General features: G+C 46.6%; 1 protein-coding gene across 1 annotated transcript in view; it reads left to right on the top strand.

Moving 5' to 3' along the window:
• The window catches only part of man1a2 (mannosidase, alpha, class 1A, member 2), a 73,781-nt gene that overhangs the window by 38,194 nt on the left and 15,305 nt on the right, over window positions 1–20,282 (top strand). Inside the window, exons 5-6 of the mRNA XM_010880301.5 lie at window positions 6,829–6,947; window positions 13,173–13,253. Of these exons, the coding sequence (XP_010878603.1) occupies window positions 6,829–6,947; window positions 13,173–13,253 (200 nt within the window). The remainder of the gene's footprint in view (window positions 1–6,828; window positions 6,948–13,172; window positions 13,254–20,282) is intronic.

Genomic DNA, 20,282 nt, shown 5'->3' with positions numbered 1-20,282 from the left:
GAGTGATTTCGACCTGGGACACCCAGGTGAATGCGGTTACCTACCAGGTAGAATGGGAAAACCTGCAGTACTCTGAGTCCCTTGGTGGTGAATGGTGTGAATGAACCCTGTAGTGTATCCCTGGTTTTGGGCGCTGATTGAAAGCGATACAGTAGATAGGGAATAAGGGCCTTGGATATCACTTCAGACACAGCAGGGAGATGTCGCATTTCACTCTGTCTCACTTCATTCCTTCCTCCCTATTCCAAGCCTTTCACTCAGATTAAACTTTTAACAGCCAGACCGATGCCAGATTGGAACGGCAGGCAGAAGAGCAGATAGGTTTGCCTGTTGCAAAGTCCATGAGGAATGCATACTAGCCCTTCAAAACAACCACGGGAAAGGGTTGAGAACAGTTTCAAACAATCCACTTTAATGGGAGCCTAAAACTGAGCACAAAACATTTGTCCCCTTGAGGTTTGTGACAACATAGATATTTACCACTAATCCGAGAAGGACCACATCCAGGCTTTTCCAGTGGGGGCTAGTCAAGCCAAGTAGGCAGAAGTGGGCAGAGCCAATCATGTGTTAGCGAGGTCCTTCAGTTGCATTCTTGCATTGTTTTGCCATATGTCTGCTAGTGAACACCTACTCTGACGTGCGTGTGTGCAGTTACACAGTGGTACTGGTGATTGATGAGAAGCCTGTATGCTTACAGGATCAAACACCTGTAATGAAAGGAGGGCCCAGACGAAAATGTTTTTTTTCTGAGATTATACTGCTCTTTTGACCAATCACTTTACTCATTTTTCCAAAGGCACACCCAATGTGTTTTAATAAAACCATCAAAATGCACTGAGCTTGGCAAAGCCCCCTGTTGGATACAGCCTCTCTGAGAAACACACATGACTTGAGGGAGCCTAAGATCCTTTTACAGGAAGAAAAGCTGTTTCCGACCCCATTCAGAATCTGCGGTAATGATCCCAAAGTTGCTGTTCATGGCACTCGAGCACGCAATTGTTGCGGTTAACAGGATATTTATTTTCCAAACACAACATACAGAAACAAACCCAGTTTTACATTAGAATTCTTAGCTAAAGGTTCCTTATTTTAAGCCCTTAATGTCAGTAAAAGCTGGAGGGCGCACCAAGCAGGATCATATGGCCTACATGTGGCAGATGTTCCGGGATCAAAACCCATATCCTAACCTGCATTTGCGCTGCACGCTATCTCTTTGGAGGTAAGTGTCTGTTCCCAGCTGGGCCTACGCTGCTCTTCCTCGCAAATATCATGAGAAACCTCAGAGATTTGAGTGACGTCTTCATCCCGGGAATATTGATGGCAGTGCAATTTTCCTGGCATCTATAGATGTGTACAGTCTGTAAACGCAACAGTCCTGTCTAACATTTTGAAATGACCCATGCATTTGTGTAGCCTGTTATTGTTGTGGCAAAGATTTGTCTGTAGCAGATTGCTGGAATGTATTTTATATGGATAATGTAAACCGGCGTCTAATCCGGTTTTGCCAGGAACGTTCGGGTCACTAATCTGAACATGCACACCTTTGCCAATGCAGATGGCTAGTATGTCTTTGGTTCTGAACAGGCACAGCATATCCAATCATATATATACACTGCACTGCTACAGAAATATGGTCAACCAAGAGCCTATAAACCAAACAACCTGCTAGTTTGAATAAATGGGATCAGCCCTTATTGAGATTAAAGTTTAATCTGTAAGACAATCTGCATAATGTCAATCCAGATCCGCTTTCTCTCTGCTGGCCATAATGCATCGTTTGATCAGCGTGTTTGAAAGAGTGGACGTTTCAGATTTATTCATCTGTTGAGCAATATGGATCCTTATGGAGCCTAATACTATGAGCTACTGAACCGGCCACTTGGAGTCAGTTCCTCCCAACACGAGGTAGCTTTGAAATCCTTAGCATTTTCTTTTTAAATATTTATATGAGTGGAAACTACTGCAGGGCGCCCCTTGAGGATGGTCCAGGACTTATTGTACAGGAGGGAGGGATTTTAGGGAGTGGAACAAGGAGCTGCTCCCCACAGTGTACGCGTCCCTAACACGATGCCTCCCTCACATTCCCCCATCCAGCAATTCATCAAAGTGCTGCAGCTCAGCAAATATTCATCAGGCCACTTATAGTGACTGGCAGGTCTCACAACACAGCCCACAGTCCCATCGCTAACTCCAACTGTCTGGAGATGGGCCATGTCGGGGGGTGGGGGGGATTGAGGGAGTGTAGCACGAATTGTCTGTAAACCAAGAAAACTAATTGTTTTATGTAGGGGGGCCGACAGAGCTGGGGGAGGCGTGTCTCACCTTTTATAACCCTGAGAACTGTGTGTATTACTTGGCTGAACAGCGAGCGGAGATGACCATAAACATGAAGTCCAGTTAACGGACTAGTTGTCTGGGTGTGAATGAAAAGTCAGTGTGTCAGCAACTGTGTCATCTAACACACACACACACACATGCACCTTTCTGTCGTTTCACATACGGGCGCACACACACCGTTAATTCCAAATCTCGAAGTTCAGCCCACACACTCCAGTGAGTTCAGGGTTAAACTCAACACATATAAGTAATGGGTTGCACTGTAAAGTGAGAGAGATGAAAGGGTTTTTGTGACTAAAGCTCTGCACTAGTGCGAAGGATGTATGGCTTACTCAAAGTATAGGCTCAGTCTTTCTGATTTAACCTGTCCACCTGTGAATTGATTAGCCTATGTTCAAACACGACTGGCAAATATAGGTGAAAAGGTCACTGCCCATTATTTTTCCAAATAAATCTGAATTTCCGTAGCAGGCTCTTGGAAGGCAATTCCATTAAGCGAAACGACTGATCTAGCCTGGTTTCACCTTTCCCAAGTCCTTGAGCTTGAAGTTAGGCACTGATAAATTGACATAATCACTTTTTATGATTAGACTACACACTGCATACAGTGCCAGTCTACTGGTGTTTGAAGAATCTGGTGACCTTTCCTTTCTTCAGCTAGGCTGTCCTGAAGTCTCTACACGCAGTTCTCGTTGTCTGACTTTGTCAACGCCCTTTTGTGTATTCCCTAAACTTTTCCTATATTTTGCCACTCTGGCCCAGGAGGCGTGAAGTAATCTGTTGAAACGTTACACAAGATATGTTAATCTGAAAGGAGCCTGATGCAGTTAAAGGAACAGAAATTGGGCATTACAAAGGCTTCTGTTGAGAGATGTAGCGTGCAAAAGAAAGCCAGAAGGCAATTAGTCCCCCTGGTTAGCAGTTCAAAGCACACATGATCCCCGCTTTAGTCATGCATATCAGTAATTGGGAGTTTCTTTTTTCTACTTCTTTACAAAGATATAGAGCATATGCAGTGACTTCGATTTAAGTCACTCCAGCCCTCTTAAGAGTTATCAGATGACTTATCAGAAATGATGTCCTGAGACGTGGGCAGAAAAGGCAAACGGCAAACGCTTTTCACTGTTGATATTTTTGACTCTGGGTACAGCAAAAGACAGTAGCTGTCTGTAAATCCTATTTGGGCTTCCCAGTCCTACTGCGACGTTAGGGAACTTCTGGTTCGTCCGTTGACAGCGCCTGGTGTGTTAGCCCTGTGGGGTTCGTGTAAGTCGCTCCGGATAAGAGCGTCAGCTAAATTACTGAAATGTGAAAATGGCCATTTGGACGGTGGACCGATTTTGATAAGCAAGCTCTAAGACTTGCAGCTCAGCTCAGTCAGTATGGTGACTAAGACCCGTTTGCCGGTCAGAATACACGTAGAGCCGGGTCCTCAGCAGAAGGCCCGGTCGGTACCTCCACCTCGGCTAACCGTCTGCCATGGGACGGGCTGCCCCAACCCCCCTTCATCCTGACCGACGTGCTGTTCGCTGAGGAGAGGGAGGGGTCATGACGTGGGTGATGGAGTGAGGGGATGGATGGAGAAGGGAAAGATGGCGGAAAGGAATGATGGAAGAGGGGAAAGGGAAAATACCAATACCCCCCGCCCCCCCCACGCATACTGTACATCAGCCAATTGATGACATGAAGTGTGAATAATGAATCCATCAGGCTCGGTGCCATGTGTGGATTCATACTGTAGCACTAGGAAGTCTGTCCCCTGATGTAACTGGCAGAGGGCGGGGGGGGGGGGGTGGGGTGGGTGGTGAGAGAGTGTGGGTGATTATTCCTTAAATAATCTGAATTCTGTTCAGTTTGTTTCACATGTCTTTGAAGGGGTAGGCAGCATTCATTTGTACTCACATTGCAAGTAACACTGCTGTTTGGTCATATGTTTTGTAATTTAGTAGTGTCACAGCCTGGTTCCCTATTAAGTCCCAAAATATGTTTGGGGGTTTTGTTCAGATGGTACTTACTTTGGTACATCTTCAGAACTACCCACAATGCAGAAATGTCACATGAATCAGGGAACTCGTTAAGCGAAGCACTACACAGCTGGCTAATATTAGCCTTTTTGCCACATCCAATGTTGTTCAGCAAACTCCACACATTTACCTTTGCGCGATGGCGTCAGCATGGATCACTTTGACTTTAAAAACCGGTAGTAATCCTGGATTTGATTTGAGAATGCGTGAGCAGAAACCCCATACCTACCTACTGTAAAATATGCTAGTGGTTCTTTAGTGTCTTGTATTTGAATCCACTGGTCTTGCTGAGGCAGTTAAGCATTATGACTTTCATCTAGTACTGAGATATTCTGATTGTGTCAGCCATCTTCCCGCTACAGTTGAAAACGGGATTCATCCACGAGGACATTTCTCCAGAGGACCAGCGGCCATCCAAGGCTGTTAGGACCCCTAACTGCAGGCCGGTCAAGACGTGTTTCTGACAGTGTATGCAGAGATTCTTCAGTTCTAACCCTCAGTTCTATCAGTAGTAGGACTGTCACGATTCATAGAGTAAAAATTCCATTAGAAAACTCCCATGGTTCCTTGCGCGTGCACATAACTGATCTTCACAGCGTTCGCTGCTGAGAAAAGCCAGTGGGAATGCGACCATCGTTAATCGGACTTGTCTGAGAGCGGTTTCTTTTGCTCTTGGGTTTGAGCTTGACCCTTATCTCTGGTGGACAGTCCAGCAGTCTGGATGTCGGTTACATATTTGAGGCATCCGTGTAACTTAAGATGTGTGGTGTGTTGTGTTCTGTGCCAACTGTTGGGACAATGGCAATGTGTGCTTCATACAAAATGCCTTGGAATAACCTATGATCGTCTCTTGTCGAATGTCTCCTTAATCTAATATTTTTGTGTGGCTTGTCGCATACAACAGATTGCATGTGTCTGAGTTTCAGAATTCCAAAGCATCCAGGGCATGATGGCTTGTCTGTAGGACTCCTGGGGTTAAAATAGTATCCTGTTTAAATGCCAATCTTGCTCCATTGATTTGTGGGGCCTTTTAAAATCATCTCTGTGGGGAACTGAATCAGAAATCCAGACATTAAAGCGCTGTTGATATACAGGCTTGATTTGATCTCTGTAAAAAAAATCAACTTAATATATTGAACTTGGTAGAACATTTATTAATTTGACAGAGTTATCGTAAGTCATTAACAAGTTGTATCAGTGATTCATGTTTTCTGGCTTTTTGAAAAGTCTCTGTCAGAAATGAAAACAGCTTTCCCAAAGAATGTTTGAATGAAATGGAGTTGTAATGGTGATCTTCAGCAGACTGCAGTCACACAACCGCTACTGAAATGCCCCTAACCAGCCAAATGCAGGATTACAACACCCAAAATAACTCCTGGTGGGATTTTAAATGTTGTTTTGGACTTACAGCGTTTTATTTTCTGAATGAAGAAATCTTGGAAAATACTTCACTTGAAAAATAAAAAGGAGTGAACAGAATTTATGATCAAAAAGACATCAGCATCAAGCAAAAAAAAAAAAAAAAAAAGACAATCGTTCTGTATATATTCAATATAGAGACTTAGCAGGGCTTAGATTTTGGGATGTAGGGAGTGGAGGGTGTGGTGACAGGCTGGATTCTCTACTGCTCCTGGTTTTTCTGATACCAGCTGGGTCAATGGGTCCAGATCTCAGTCGGGCCGGAGTCTCAGCCAACCTCGTCAGTGTATTTTTAGAGTGATTTAGGGCCCCTGTCAACAATGATAACAACACCGCAGCAGAACCATGGTCTGGCTGATCCTCATGCCGTTGTCACAGAAATACTGAGAAGACCCGACCTGGACTCGACGCCTACTGAATGTGAACACCAACATCTAATGAGCCCAATAATCAGCCTAGTTAAGGCCGTCTTATTAACCAGAGGTATGAACTCAACACTAGTATCAAAGAGTGTTCACTAATAAACAGAACTTCAGTGTTGGAGCTGAGCTCTTTAGTGTTAGAGTGTAGTGCTAGATAGAACCTGCAGTTAAGAAGCTCTGCTGTCGGTTAAAGGGATTTCTAATGGCCTGCGTCAGCCCGTTGGCCTGTGCTGCCCTTGACGGTGAGTGGGGAGGCCAGGGACTGATTTTGTTTGTCAGTCATGTTTTAATCAAGATCCTGCTGGCCGTAGATGCGGTGTACTGTAGTGAAGGTGATCTGGTGATCTAGTGATCTCCCCCTGACTGGAAAATGGCGAAACCCCCTCAGTGCAGTTACCCTGTCCACACTGGAGCGGGTTACATCCATCTAAAGCTTCATCTCTGCACGGTGCCGAATCTCCAGGTCTTGCATTGACAGACCAGCACAGTGGTCGTGTGACCCCGACAGGGACATGCAGGAGTGTTTCACGCCCACGCGGGTCATTTCCTGTCCAGATGGCAAGAGGTCTGTTTGGTGGCGCCACTGGTAATACAGCGAGAGCCTAACCCAGCGTGTCTCTGTCTAGGTAATTCCCAGATGGGGGCCACCATCGTGGACGCCTTGGACACTCTCTACATGATGGGCCTCCACGACGAGTTCAAGGACGGACAGGAGTGGATCGAGCACAACCTGGACTTCAGTGTGGTGAGTACAGCACAAAGATGTTTAGTTAATGTACTCCTGTAGTAACAAGCACTATGCACTTGGCCACCTTGCATTCGTTGGCAGTCTTCAGTGCCATAATAAACCCACCTCCAGAGAACGTTGAACCTGCAGACAGCATGCTTGATCCCAACGGCACCTAGAAATCTAATAACAGCCACACAGCCCCAGGGAGGGAGGGGGAGGGGGGGGGGGGGGGGGGGGGGTGGGGAGGGGGAGGGGGAGGGGGGCGCCTAGAGAGTATTTTTCTTCCTTGCAGCAGATAGGAGCTGCACTTTGCAGACTGTCGAGGCTAGAGACAGAATGGTGTTTTATCTCTGTCCATTAGTGTAGCCTGTTGATACATCAGAGAACAGGCGTTGTTTAGCGTTGCTGTGATGGGAGGCAGGCAGAAATGGACACATACTGGTAACCAGGAGACAGGAGTGGGAGTCATGGTAACGATGTGGGCAGGGCAAGCGTTGCTGACTGTGCTGATGAGGAACACTGAACCATGCAGGCAGAGAAAATGGCCCAGAAACCAGACGGGAGACTGGGCTGATCGTGTTGCCATTAAGATGCTCTACACAGACACCAGGCAGCTTCTCTGCCAGAGCGTCTCCACGTCGGTGTTGGTTCTCTGCTTTACCAAACCATAACCCAGGTTAGGGTTCTGACGCCCCAGTTTAGGGTACCGACTTGCCAGGTTTGGGTGCTGACAGCCCAGGGAGTGGACATTGGGCAATATGTGTGTTTCTGACAGGCCGACGCTGTGACCGATCTGGTCACCTCTGGGGAGAGGAGGACAAGACATGGATGAGGGGAGATGGATGAGGAGTGACATGATGGGAGAGGATGAGAGACATGCAAGGATGCGAGATGGAATGACAAGAAGATGAGAGATGGAGAGATTGATGAGGGGATGCGGGGAGGGAGGATGAGAGAGGCCAAGATAATTTTAGTGATCTGCTGAGTGGGCAATGAGTGCTGTTTAAGGCATGACTTGTTTGTGTGGTATCGGTAACACTTCAACTTTCACTAGATAACATACGAAGATTTAGGTATTTGCGATTAAGCCCATAAGCTGTCATGGATGTTAAGCCCGTCTCTCAGTATTCCCTGATCTCCCTCCCTTTCTCACGCCTCTGATAAAAATAGCATTTCCCAAATGACATAGAAATTGTTTCACGTTTCTCAAAATAGTTATGAAGTGGTGTTTTGTAGCTTGCAGTGGCTCCAAACTATGTAATTTGAATCTCCCTTACTTAGGCTTCACTTAAAATGAAAGGATTGTTTGAGCTATATGTTTACATCAAACCCATGGCTGCTCTCTATTATTGCTTCTTTCTTCCAGGCTAAAATGAGAGTATAGTTACTGACTATATTAAAGACATCACTCTATGTCAAACTTAATCATGGGCTTATGGTTTAGAGAGGGAGAGGTTGTGTCTGTGAGAAAGATTGTGTGCTCATGTACGTGCAATGTATGTGCACGATGTGTGCGCACGTGCCGGCGCGCGTGCATGCACTCATGCTTGTGTTAAAGCCTCCACTAATGAATGATTAAATAGCTGCCATGTTGGCTTGTCCTTTGTAGTTAGTCAGTGTTAGTTGGATTGCTCCTGGAAGGCCTGTACTAAAGCGTTCTGCAATGATGGATGACTCTCAATGCAGTCAAAATTAATTGTCACACTTTAAGGACGGCTGAATTAATGGAGTCTGTTAACCAATGCTGGGATCGGAATTAATAAACCTTAGTTTTAAGTAAGATTTGATCTGAATCGATAGCAAGTTTGGACATGAATGAGTACATGATTTCCCCCTCAGATGAGATTAACCTGATTTAATGTGGAAGAACATATCCCATTTCACAATTTCAAATGGTTTCAAAAGAAAAATTCTGACAGGTTTTAAATGTTAAATTAAGTATTTTATGTATAAAACATGAAAAGCCAAAAGTAAAAGTAGTGGAAACATCGCTGGGGTGAGGAAAGGACATTCTGACTATTTAAGTAGGAAAGTATTCAGCCCCCTTAATTTACAGTTGATTAAATATCATATGTTGTCATAAATCTACACACACTTATCCCATAATGTAAAAGTGAAAGCATGTGTGTGTTTCTTTTAAAATATAATTTTGAAAAAGAGCCTCCAAATTCAATAGATTGCACATGATTTAGAAATCCACTTGTCTATATGAGGTTGGTCAGTGCAGGTCAGAAAAACAACAAGCTTGCTTCTAGTGCAGAGTAGGTCCATCATTGTGAAATCGCGAATTTTGTCATCCCTGATCTTTAGTGCTGTGCCAATACAACGATTTAATGGAGTTTCTTTTTCCTTACCTTTATTGTATCGATATTCTGATGTCTAGAATTGATGTTAATTTTTTATGCTGTCGACTGCCGTCTTTTAAGTGCTGTAGCTATCGCTGAACGGGCGTTTCTTTAACAATAATAGTTGTGTATATATCACAATCTACCTAATAAAAGCCTGTTACTGTATTCCCATGGATGTCGTCATGAATAAGAAACCAGAAAAGGGTATGCTGTTATGTAACTTTTTTTAAATTAATAGCCTTACTCAAAATGCTAGTGCTAAAGCGGCCTCGACTTTTTGCGTTTAAAGAGATTGTTTCTGTGTTGTTTGGTGATACGAGGTTAGAAACCTCCTTGCTCTTTGAAAGTGTAGAGAAATTTGATAAAAACAAAAACATAGAAATACATGGTTATTATATCAGCATTATTTAAACTTCATTTATCTCAACAAAAGTGATAATGATGTTGACGTCAATAAGAAATAAACTGTGGCTTTAAGTTTTGTTGTCTATATTTTATGCTGTGAAATGTTGGTAATAACTTTTAGATGACAACAGCAACCCTGTCGCGATAACTTGATAGACAAGCACATCAGCTGTGGAGTTTGAATGGTTGCTTGCTCAGTCTTGTAATGGAAAGCATTGTAGTAGCTGAGTAGCCGGCTGACTAGCAGGTTGTTTTCTCACATTTCTTCCAATTTAATTCAAATGTGGAAAATGCCGTTGCTAACTAGACAACTAATTGTCCGGTTTGTTTCCTCTGTCAGACTAAAACAAAGTTGTCTGCCCGCAAATGTTTAGCTTGTGCAGCAACAAGCTATCACTTTCATTAACTAGCCAAGAAGCAGTAATGTTGTGCTTCGCTGACAACTTGATCACAATGATTTCCTCATCTGCCACATACTTCCCTTATTTATAAAAAATCATATGTCTTGAGATTTGCCATGTGCTAGCTCAATCTCGTTGCAGTATATTGTTTTTATGCTAACGCAGACGGTTCTTTCATTTGATTGTAAATGGGAGATAAAATATTATTCCAAGTTACATTAATGGGTTGTCAAATTAAAGAAGAGTATGTGCTCTTTAAAACAAAGTTAACTTGTAATTGTAATTTAGTTTTGGTTTTTGTGCTATGTCAGTGATCATCAGCTGCATTCTAGAATTCTATTGGGGTCTAAAGGGGGACTACATTTAGAAGTTAGGGATTCATTAGGAGTTGCTAATGGGGATTAGTTAAAGATTGTCCTTTCAAGTATATAGCCCAATAATATTTAAGGTTTTCTTTAGCACTTCAATAAGTATCATGATTCAGTTGGTGATATTGTGATGAATCGGTATGTATTGAATCGTGACATGTGTATGTTGATATAAATCGTATCACAAGGTATTTGCCAATACCCACCCCTACTGATTCTAGAGCTGGTTACCTGGTCGAACTGAGAAAACTGACATGAATCACCATGGTCAGGGAGGTGATGAAGAACCCAATGACCAACAAATGTTGTGCTGTTTGTGTGGGTCGCCCATATATACCCTTCAGCAATTTTACCATCACCTAAACGTGTTCCCATGTGCCCCCAAGTTAGTATTTATGTTCATGAGTACAACTGGGAAACTGCCTTTTTAATAGCTGCGGTCTTTTTTTTAACTGGCACCTACATTTCACTGCAGGCTTTAAAATGGGTGTTTTATGGCAGTTTAAACCGGTAGTGGATGCTGGGGGGGGTGGATGGATGCAGACGGGGGCGAGATGGATGCTGATGAGGGCACGGCATAAGCTCAAAAAACTCCTACAATCATAATTCTGAGCTGGACATCCGAGGTGCACCAAAATGCCCCCCAACTCTCTCTCCCCTCCTCTGTTTCCACCATTTCTCCTCTCCCCCCCTCCTCTGTTTCCACCATTTCTCCTCTCCCCCCCTCCTCTGTTTCCACCATTTCTCCTCTCTCCCCTCCTCCGTTTCCACCATTTCTCCTCTCTCCCCTCCTCCGTTTCCACCCTTTCTCCTCTCTCCCCTCCTCCGTTTCCACCCTTTCTCCTCTCTCCCCTCCTCTGTTTCCACCATTTCTCCTCTCCCCCCCTCCTCTGTTTCCACCATTTCTCCTCTCCCCCCCTCCTCTGTTTCCACCATTTCTCCTCTCCCCCCCTCCTCTGTTTCCACCATTTCTCCTCCCTCCATTTCTCCTCTCCCCGGTAGACAGTGTAATTTACAGCTCATTGAGGTTGTTACAGGGAGAACATGGAAGTTATTACACAGGCAACAAGGCAGTGTCTGCTGTGGTCCTGGGGAAAGGACATTGTTTCTCTGTATCCGTCAGACTCATGAATTTGATGTCACAGTGTGGGTCCGAATGATAGGCTTGTTAAATTCAAGAATGTACATTGATAGACTGGAACTGTCGCACCAGTGGACAATCTGACTGAATGCATATATTTTGCCTATGTTTTTCCCCATTTTTGAAAGTATCCGAATATTTTTTTACTGCTGGACGGTACACCAGGGCCTTAACAACTAGTAGAGCCTATCTGTGTGTCAAATATGCAGAACGTCTTTTTTTAACAGACATTCATCCACTGATCAGCCATAACATTATGACCACCTGGCTAATATTGTGTAGATCCCCCTGTTGCCGCCAAAACAGTCCTGACTCGTCGAGGCATGGACTCCACTATTTCTCTGAAGATGTGCTGTGGTATCTCGCACCAAGACGTTAGCAGCAGATCCTTTGAGTCCTGTAAGTTGCGAGGTGGGGCCTCCATGGATCGGACCTGTTTGTCCAGCACATCCCACAGATGCTCGATTGGATTGAGATCTGGGGATCTTCGGACGCCAAGTCAACACCTTGAACTCGTTGTTGTGTTCCTCAAACCATTCCTGAACCATTTTTGCTGTGTGGCACGGCACATTATCCTGCTGAAAGAGGCCAATGCCATCAGGGAATAGCGTTGCCATGAAAGGGTGCACATGGTCTGCTACAATGCTCAGGTAGGTGGTACATGTCAAAATAACATCCAAGGACCCAAGGTTTCCCAGCAGGACATTGCCCAAACCACCACTCTGCCTCCGTCGGCTTGCTTTATTGCCATAGTGCATTCTGGTGCCGTGTGTTCTCCAGGTAAGCAATGCACACGCACCTGGCCATCCATTTGATGTGAAAGGAAACATGATTCATCAGACCAGGCCACCTTCTTCCATTGCTCCGTGGCCCAGTTCTGATGCTCACGTGTCCATTGTAGTTGGTTTCAGCAGTGGACGGGTCAGCATGGGCACCCTGACTGGTCTGCGGCTACGCAGCCTCATATGCAACAAACTATGATCCACTGTGTGTTCTGAAACATTTCTATCTGTACCAGCATTAACTTTTTCCGTAATTTGAGCTACAGTAGCTCGTCTGTTGGATCGGACCACACGGGCCAGCCTTTGCTCCCAAAGTGCATCAATTCAACTAGGCCACCCATGACCCTGTCGCCAGTTCACCGCTTTTCCTTCCTTGGACCACTTTTTGATAGGTACTGACCACTACAGACTGGGAACACCCCACAATGGCTGCAGTTCTGGAGATGATCTGACCCAGTCATCTAGCAATCACAATTTGGCCCTTGTCAAAGTCTCTCAGATACTTATGCTTGCCCATTTTTCCTGCTTCTAACACATCAACTTTGAGGACAGAATGTTCACTCGCTGCGTAATATATTCCACCCACTGACAGGTGCCACGGTAATGAGATTATCAGTGTTATTCACTTAACCTGTCAGTGGTCATAATGTTATGGCCGATCGGTGTACGTCCACACACTAGAGTTCCGTGTTGGTGGTATATCTGTTGTGGTTTTGGCAGTGGCAGCCCGGTGTAGACCCCCTCTGTCTCCATCTCCCCCTTTTCTGAGTCCCCTCTCTTCTCCTGTTTCTTCAGAACGCTGAGGTGTCGGTCTTCGAGGTCAACATCCGCTTCATCGGAGGACTGCTGGCCGCCTATTACCTCTCTGGACAGGAGGTAACTACTCACCTGGGATTTGTGTGTGTGTGTGTGTGTGTGTGTGTGTGTGTGTGTGTGTGTGAGACGCTGGGGATGTTTTAATCCTTCAGTGTGTGTGTGTGTGTGAGACGCTGGGGATATTTCTGTGCATGCGTGTTTGCGTGCGTGTTTGCGTGCGTGCTCATGCACAGGTATTTGACAGGGTCCTGATGAAGCACCAGTTTGGTCTGCCCGACAGAATGCCAAAGAGGTAGAGAGGCTGAGTGAAATAACAAATGGGGTCAGATTACGAATTCAGAGATGGTGAAGGAGAGGAGAGGAGAGGGGGATGGAGTGGTTACAGATCCATCTTTCATTAGCCAGGCTTGGGGAATGATGAGGCCCACAGGTCAGAGAAGGTCTCCCAGGAAATGACACTCCATTCAGGTGCACCATGTTAATGACACGCGCAGACACACACACACGCTCCCATGAACATTTTCTACCATCTAGCTGTAATAAAAACCACCACAAATCCTGTGGCCATTCCTCTCTTTCTCCCCCCCTCCACCCTGTAGTATCAGACCCCCCCCCCTCCACCCTGTAGTATCAGACACCCCCCCCTCCACCCTGTAGTATCAGACACCCCCCCCCCTCCACCCTGTAGTATCAGACACCCCCCCCCCCTCCACCCTGTAGTATCAGACACCCCCCCTCCACCCTGTAGTATCAGACACCCCCACCCCCCCTTCACCCTGTAGTATCAGACACCCCCCCCCCTCCACCCTGTAGTATCAGACACCACCCCCCCCCTCCACCCTGTAGTATCAGACACCACCCCCCCCCTCCACCCTGTAGTATCAGACACCCCCCCCCCCTCCACCCTGTAGTATCAGACCCCCCCCCCCCTCCACCCTGTAGTATCAGACACCCCCCCCCCTCCACCCTGTAGTATCAGACACCCCCCCCCCCTCCACCCTGTAGTATCAGACACCCCCCCCCCCTCCACCCTGTAGTATCAGACACCCCCCCCCCTCCACCCCGTAGTATCAGACACCACCCCCCCCCCTCCACCCTGTAGTATCAGACACCCCCCCCCCCCTCCACCCTGTAGTATCAGACACCCCCCCCCCCCTCCACCCTGTAGTATCAGACACCCCCCCCCTCCACCCTGTAGTATCAGACACCACCCCCCCCTCCACCCTGTAGTATCAGACACCCCCCCCTCCACCCTGTAGTATCAGACACCCCCCCCCCTCCACCCTGTAGTATCAGACACCCCCCCCCTCCACCCTGTAGTATCAGACACCCCCCCCCCCTCCACCCTGTAGTATCAGACACCCCCCCCCCTCCACCCTGTAGTATCAGACACCCCCCCCCCCTCCACCCTGTAGTATCAGACACCCCCCCCCCCTCCACCCTGTAGTATCAGACACCCCCCCCCCCCTCCACCCTGTAGTATCAGACACCCCCCCCCCCTCCACCCTGTAGTATCAGACACCCCCCCCCCCCCCCCTCCACCCTGTAGTATCAGACACCACCCCCCCCCTCCACCCTGTAGTATCAGACACCACCCCCCCCCTCCACCCTGTAGTATCAGACACCCCCCCCCCCTCCACCCTGTAGTATCAGACACCACCCCCCCCCTCCACCCTGTAGTATCAGACACCCCCCCCCCTCCACCCTGTAGTATCAGACACCCCCCCCCCTCCACCCTGTAGTATCAGACACCCCCCCCCCCTCCACCCTGTAGTATCAGACACCCCCCCCCCCTCCACCCTGTAGTATCAGACACCCCCCCCCCCCTCCACCCCGTAGTATCAGACACCACCCCCCCCCCTCCACCCCGTAGTATCAGACACCACCCCCCCCCCTCCACCCTGTAGTATCAGACACCACCCCCCCCCCTCCACCCTGTAGTATCAGACACCACCCCCCCCCTCCACCCTGTAGTATCAGACACCACCCCCCCCCTCCACCCTGTAGTATCAGACACCCCCCCCCCCCCTCCACCCTGTAGTATCAGACACCCCCCCCCCTCCACCCTGTAGTATCAGACACCACCCCCCCCCTCCACCCTGTAGTATCAGACACCCCCCCCCCTCCACCCTGTAGTATCAGACACCACCACCACCCCCCCCCCACCCTGAACTGTCAGACACCCCCCTGTCCCTGCTCCTATTAAGAGTGTATGTGGTGGAATTGAACTCCAGCCATGCGTCTCAGCCTCTCTGTCAGCCCCAAACTCATCTAATGGGAATATATCCCTGGTCGTGGTCTCTGCTCCCTCTTAATGTTCATCTCTCCTCCTTTACTTCAATCGCTTAACTTTCACTGTTCTGGTAGCCTCTCTGACATCATTCTCACCTCAACATCTCTGAATGAACAGGGCTAATGTTACCCCGGCTGGAGGAGTGTTGGGATGAGGAATCAGAGCTGCTGAGGAGTTGGGGATGAGGAAACAGATTTGGGGAGTGGGAGATGAATCAAATATTGAGTGGCGGATGAGGAATCGGTCTTGTCGGGGATGAGGAGTCAGGGATGAGGAATCAGACATGTCGCGGAGTGGGGGATGGGAGGGCTCAGAACGTTTCTTCCATTGTTATTTCCTCTATGAGAGCCCTATATTGCCTGTCCTATGGCGTGCACGTGCACGCACGCTTTCGTGCGTGCGCGTCAGTCTGAGGAGAACTAGCCCTGCCACACTGATGGATGATGTTTACTTCTCTGTCCCTTTATCCCTCCACTCTGTCCCTGTCCTCTTTCTCATTTTCCCTCTACTCTCTTTTCCTCCATTGCCAATTTTACCACTTTATTTTTTATATCGCAATATCCCCCACACTGCTCCTCTAATTCTTCTTCAACTACTCCGTTCCCTTGCTTTTTACAACCTCTTCTACCCCTCTCCTTTTATTTCTCTTCGAAAAGGTGCTAGGGCCTCTGGGATATGTATTTTAAAGGAAAGGTGTTACTAGTGCCGTTGGGATATGTAGTTTAGGTGAAGGGTGTTAGTGCCTCTGGGATTTGTATTTCTGGTGAAAGGGTGTTAGTGCCTCTGGGATATGTATTTCAGGTGCAGGGTATTAGTGCCTCTGGGATATGTATTTCAGGTGCAGGGTGTTAGTGCCTCTGGGATATGTATTTCAGGTGAAGTGTGTTACTGCCTATCGGATATATAGTTGAGGTGAAGGGTACTTGTGCCTCTGGGATATGTAGTTAAGATGAAAGCAGCTGGAGCTCTGCTGTTGTGAGACCAGCAGTACAATAGAGCCAACAGCCTTTACAGAGTAATAACCTCTCCTCAGGGAGAGAGAGAATCCTTGAAGGGGGAGAGAAAGAGGGACAAGAGAGAATATATGAAGGAGAGGGAGACGGAATGAGAGAGAGTGAGAGAGAACAAGAGACTTAACAAGGCAGAGCAAGGGATAGAGGAAACGAGGTAGAGCAAGAGAACGTGAGACAAACGCAGAGGAAGCTTATTGCAGAGACGGGCGAGGGGTTTTTAATGTTAGATAATGAGCTGAGTTTGGGAGAGCTGCAGATGCTGGCACACTGGACACGGTCTGCTGGAGTCACCCTGCAGGGAGAGAACGGAGGGAGCCGTGGATGTCATGATACACAGCAAATGACCCAGACCACTATGCCGTCATTCTTGCTGGTCTCTAACCTGTGTCCGCGGTACATGTCTTTTCTCCCTCCCTCCAGCCTTTTCTGACTGGTTTACGTAGTCTGCTGTGCTCTACTTTTGCTGTGTGTTTTCTATTGAAGTGCTGTGGTCCGAGGCTCTGTCTGTCTCGCAGGGCAGTGCTTGACTCACTCTCATGTTGTCAAACATGGAGACCATCAAAGGCAGAACACTACTCCCTCTGTTACACTGACTGACTGTCACTGCACCTGCAGGCCAAGAGAGATAGCGGACGATGTTGGAGGCAGTGTGAGGGGAGAGCTGGTTGAGATAGGGGAAGAGGAGTGGCGCATTGAAAATGTAAAAGCACTGAACGGTACAAATATGGATATTTCTGACACATTTTGGTACAATAGTAGCAGTATAACGGTTTGGGGATTTATGGTGTTCAATCAGTAACATTTTGAGAACATCTACACACTCACTTTTGGTACTCTCAAAACCAATATGAAGGCAAAATAACTTTCTGTAGACCTCCGAATTTAATTGAAGCCAAGTTCTGGGCAAGGTTATAAAAAGTTCCCAGAAAAGCAGTGGGCTCCATCATCCTGAAAGGAACTCAAAGGCCAATCTCGATTGAGCTTCTGGGTTTCTCTGTAGAGATTGGAGAACCTGCCAGAGGGACAACCATCTCTGCAGCACTCTATCAGTCATGCCTTTATGGTAGTGGCTAGACAAAAGCTACTCCTTAGAAAAAGGCATACGACAAACCATCTGGAGGATTTGGGTGTTCTCAGGTCTGATGAGACAGAAATCATACTATTAGTGCCAAGCACTATGTCTCACAAAAACAAGGTAGCGCTCATTACTTGTCTAATACCATCCCTACAGTGAAGCATGGTGGCGGGAGCTTCATACCATCCCTACAGTGAAGCTTGGTGGCGGGAGCTTCATACCGTCCCTACAGTGAAGCGTGGTGGCGGGAGCTTCATACCGTCCCTACAGTGAAGCGTGGTGGCGGGAGCTTCATACCGTCCCTACAGTGAAGCGTGGTGGCGGGAGCTTCATACCGTCCCTACAGTGAAGCGTGGTGGCGGGAGCTTCATACCGTCCCTACAGTGAAGCGTGGTGGCGGGAGCTTCATACCGTCCCTACAGTGAAGCGTGGTGGCGGGAGCTTCATACCGTCCCTACAGTGGAGCATGGTGGCGGGAGCTTCATACCGTCCCTACAGTGAAGCGTGGTGGCGGGAGCTTCATACCATCCCTACAGTGAAGCATGGTGTTGAAAGCCTCATGCCATCCCTACAGTGAAGCATGGTGGTTGGAGCCTCATGCTATGGGGATACTGCTATGCAGCAGGGACTGGGAGACTGGTCGAAATTGAGGAAAGGACAAATGGAGCCAGATACACAGGTCCTTGAATAACCACCCAAAGCACGCAACCAAGAAAATGCTGGAGCGGGTTTGGGACAAGCCTGTGAATGTCCTTGAGTGGCCCAATCATAATCCGGAACTTGAACCCCATTGAAAAACTGTGGGGAGGCCTGAAGATCAATGTTCAGCAACACTCCCCATTCAATCTGATAGTTAGAGAGGACCTGCAAGGAAAAATGTGCGAAACTGACCAAATTTGCCTTTGGAATTCTCTAGAAAATTGCTAGTATCAATCATAAAGATAGTGGTGACCAAAATATTGTTTGTTAGAACTATTAATAACTAATGATTTACCTAAATAAATGTGACTCCATTTGTATCAATTAATATGTTCATACCATAACATGATTTGGTGTAGCACGAGATGCACTCTTGATGTCAGGATTTGTGCATTGTAATGTAAATCTATGAGTAATGTACATCTATAAGATCTATTAAAAATTGTGACTAAAGAAATAAATGGCTGAACCTGGCAAATATCTAGCTTCAGAATCACATTTTTGGGGTAAAACGACCGGAAGCATAGCGGGCAAAATTTGCTCATACATTTGCCGTAGACAATTAAGTTATATTGGAGTGGACTGCACCAATATTACGAGGAATGCATGTCTCTATATTTCAAAGTAATTCCATTCATTACTGTTACACAATCAAGTTTCAGTTCATCACACTGAGTTTAATGGACCAATTCCTCATCAATCTAAACCAACAAATTGTCCAAGGTTAAAACACTGCAGTAGTGTGCGCACATTGCCAGGAGTTACAGAAAATCGTAGCAACCATAGCAACAAATTGACATTACTTCATCTTGGCCAACACAATGGGGAAAAAAGGACTGGCTCTCAAATTTGTGAGTACAATTAGCACATCTTCATGCTATTTGATCTTGTGCTTAAAAGTAGTCTTGCCCTCCGGTAGAGATTTACCTGTGTCATGTACGATATAATGAAACACATGGATTAATTACTACCTTTTTGGGACATAACATCCAAACTACAACCTAATTACCTCAGTAACTGTGAACAATGGTCCAGATGTACTGGTGCCGTGATACATATTACCGCACAGGTTGGATTAGCCAGACGCCTATTCAGGATATCTTACATCTGTTTGTCACCTCGTTATTCAAGATGTCATTCATCGGTTTGTTACCTCGTTATTCAGGGTGTCTTTCATCTGTGTTCGTTACTTAGTTATTCAGGGTGTCTTTCGCCTGTGTTTGTAACCTTGTTATTCAGGGTGTCTTTCGCCTGTGTTTGTAACCTTGTTATTCAGGGTGTCTTTCGCCTGTGTTTGTAACCTTGTTATTCAGGGTGTCTTTCGCCTGTGTTTGTAACCTTGTTATTCAGGGTGTCTTTCGCCTGTGTTTGTAACCTTGTTATTCAGGGTGTCTTTCGCCTGTGTTTGTAACCTTGTTATTCAGGGTGTCTTTCGCCTGTGTTTGTAACCTTGTTATTCAGGGTGTCTTTCGCCTGGGTTTGTAACCTTGTTATTCAGGGTGTCTTTCGCCTGGGTTTGTAACCTTGTTACTCAGGGTGTCTTTCGCCTGGGTTTGTAACCTTGTTACTCAGGGTGTCTTTCGCCTGTGTTTGTAACCTTGTTATTCAGGGTGTCTTTCGCCTGTGTTTGTAACCTTGTTATTCAGGGTGTCTTTCGCCTGTGTTTGTAACCTTGTTATTCAGGGTGTCTTTCGCCTGTGTTTGTAACCTTGTTATTCAGGGTGTCTTTCGCCTGTGTTTGTAACCTTGTTATTCAGGGTGTCTTTCGCCTGTGTTTGTAACCTTGTTATTCAGGGTGTCTTTCGCCTGTGTTTGTAACCTTGTTATTCAGGGTGTCTTTCGCCTGTGTTTGTAACCTTGTTATTCACACTTTTACACCTCAGGTAAAATGGCAGCTCGATTGTTTTATTTTTCAATGCCCTTGTGGTTACATCCCAGAGGACAAGTGGCTTTCATGAACTCACTGAGGACTGATACAATAAAATATAATAGATGATAAGTAACAAAGG

This window comes from Esox lucius, chromosome 16, assembly GCF_011004845.1.
Source record: "Esox lucius isolate fEsoLuc1 chromosome 16, fEsoLuc1.pri, whole genome shotgun sequence".
Lineage (NCBI taxonomy): Eukaryota > Metazoa > Chordata > Actinopteri > Esociformes > Esocidae > Esox > Esox lucius.
The sequence above is the reverse complement of the archived record's forward strand: the minus strand, read 5'-3'. Positions and strand labels throughout refer to the sequence as shown.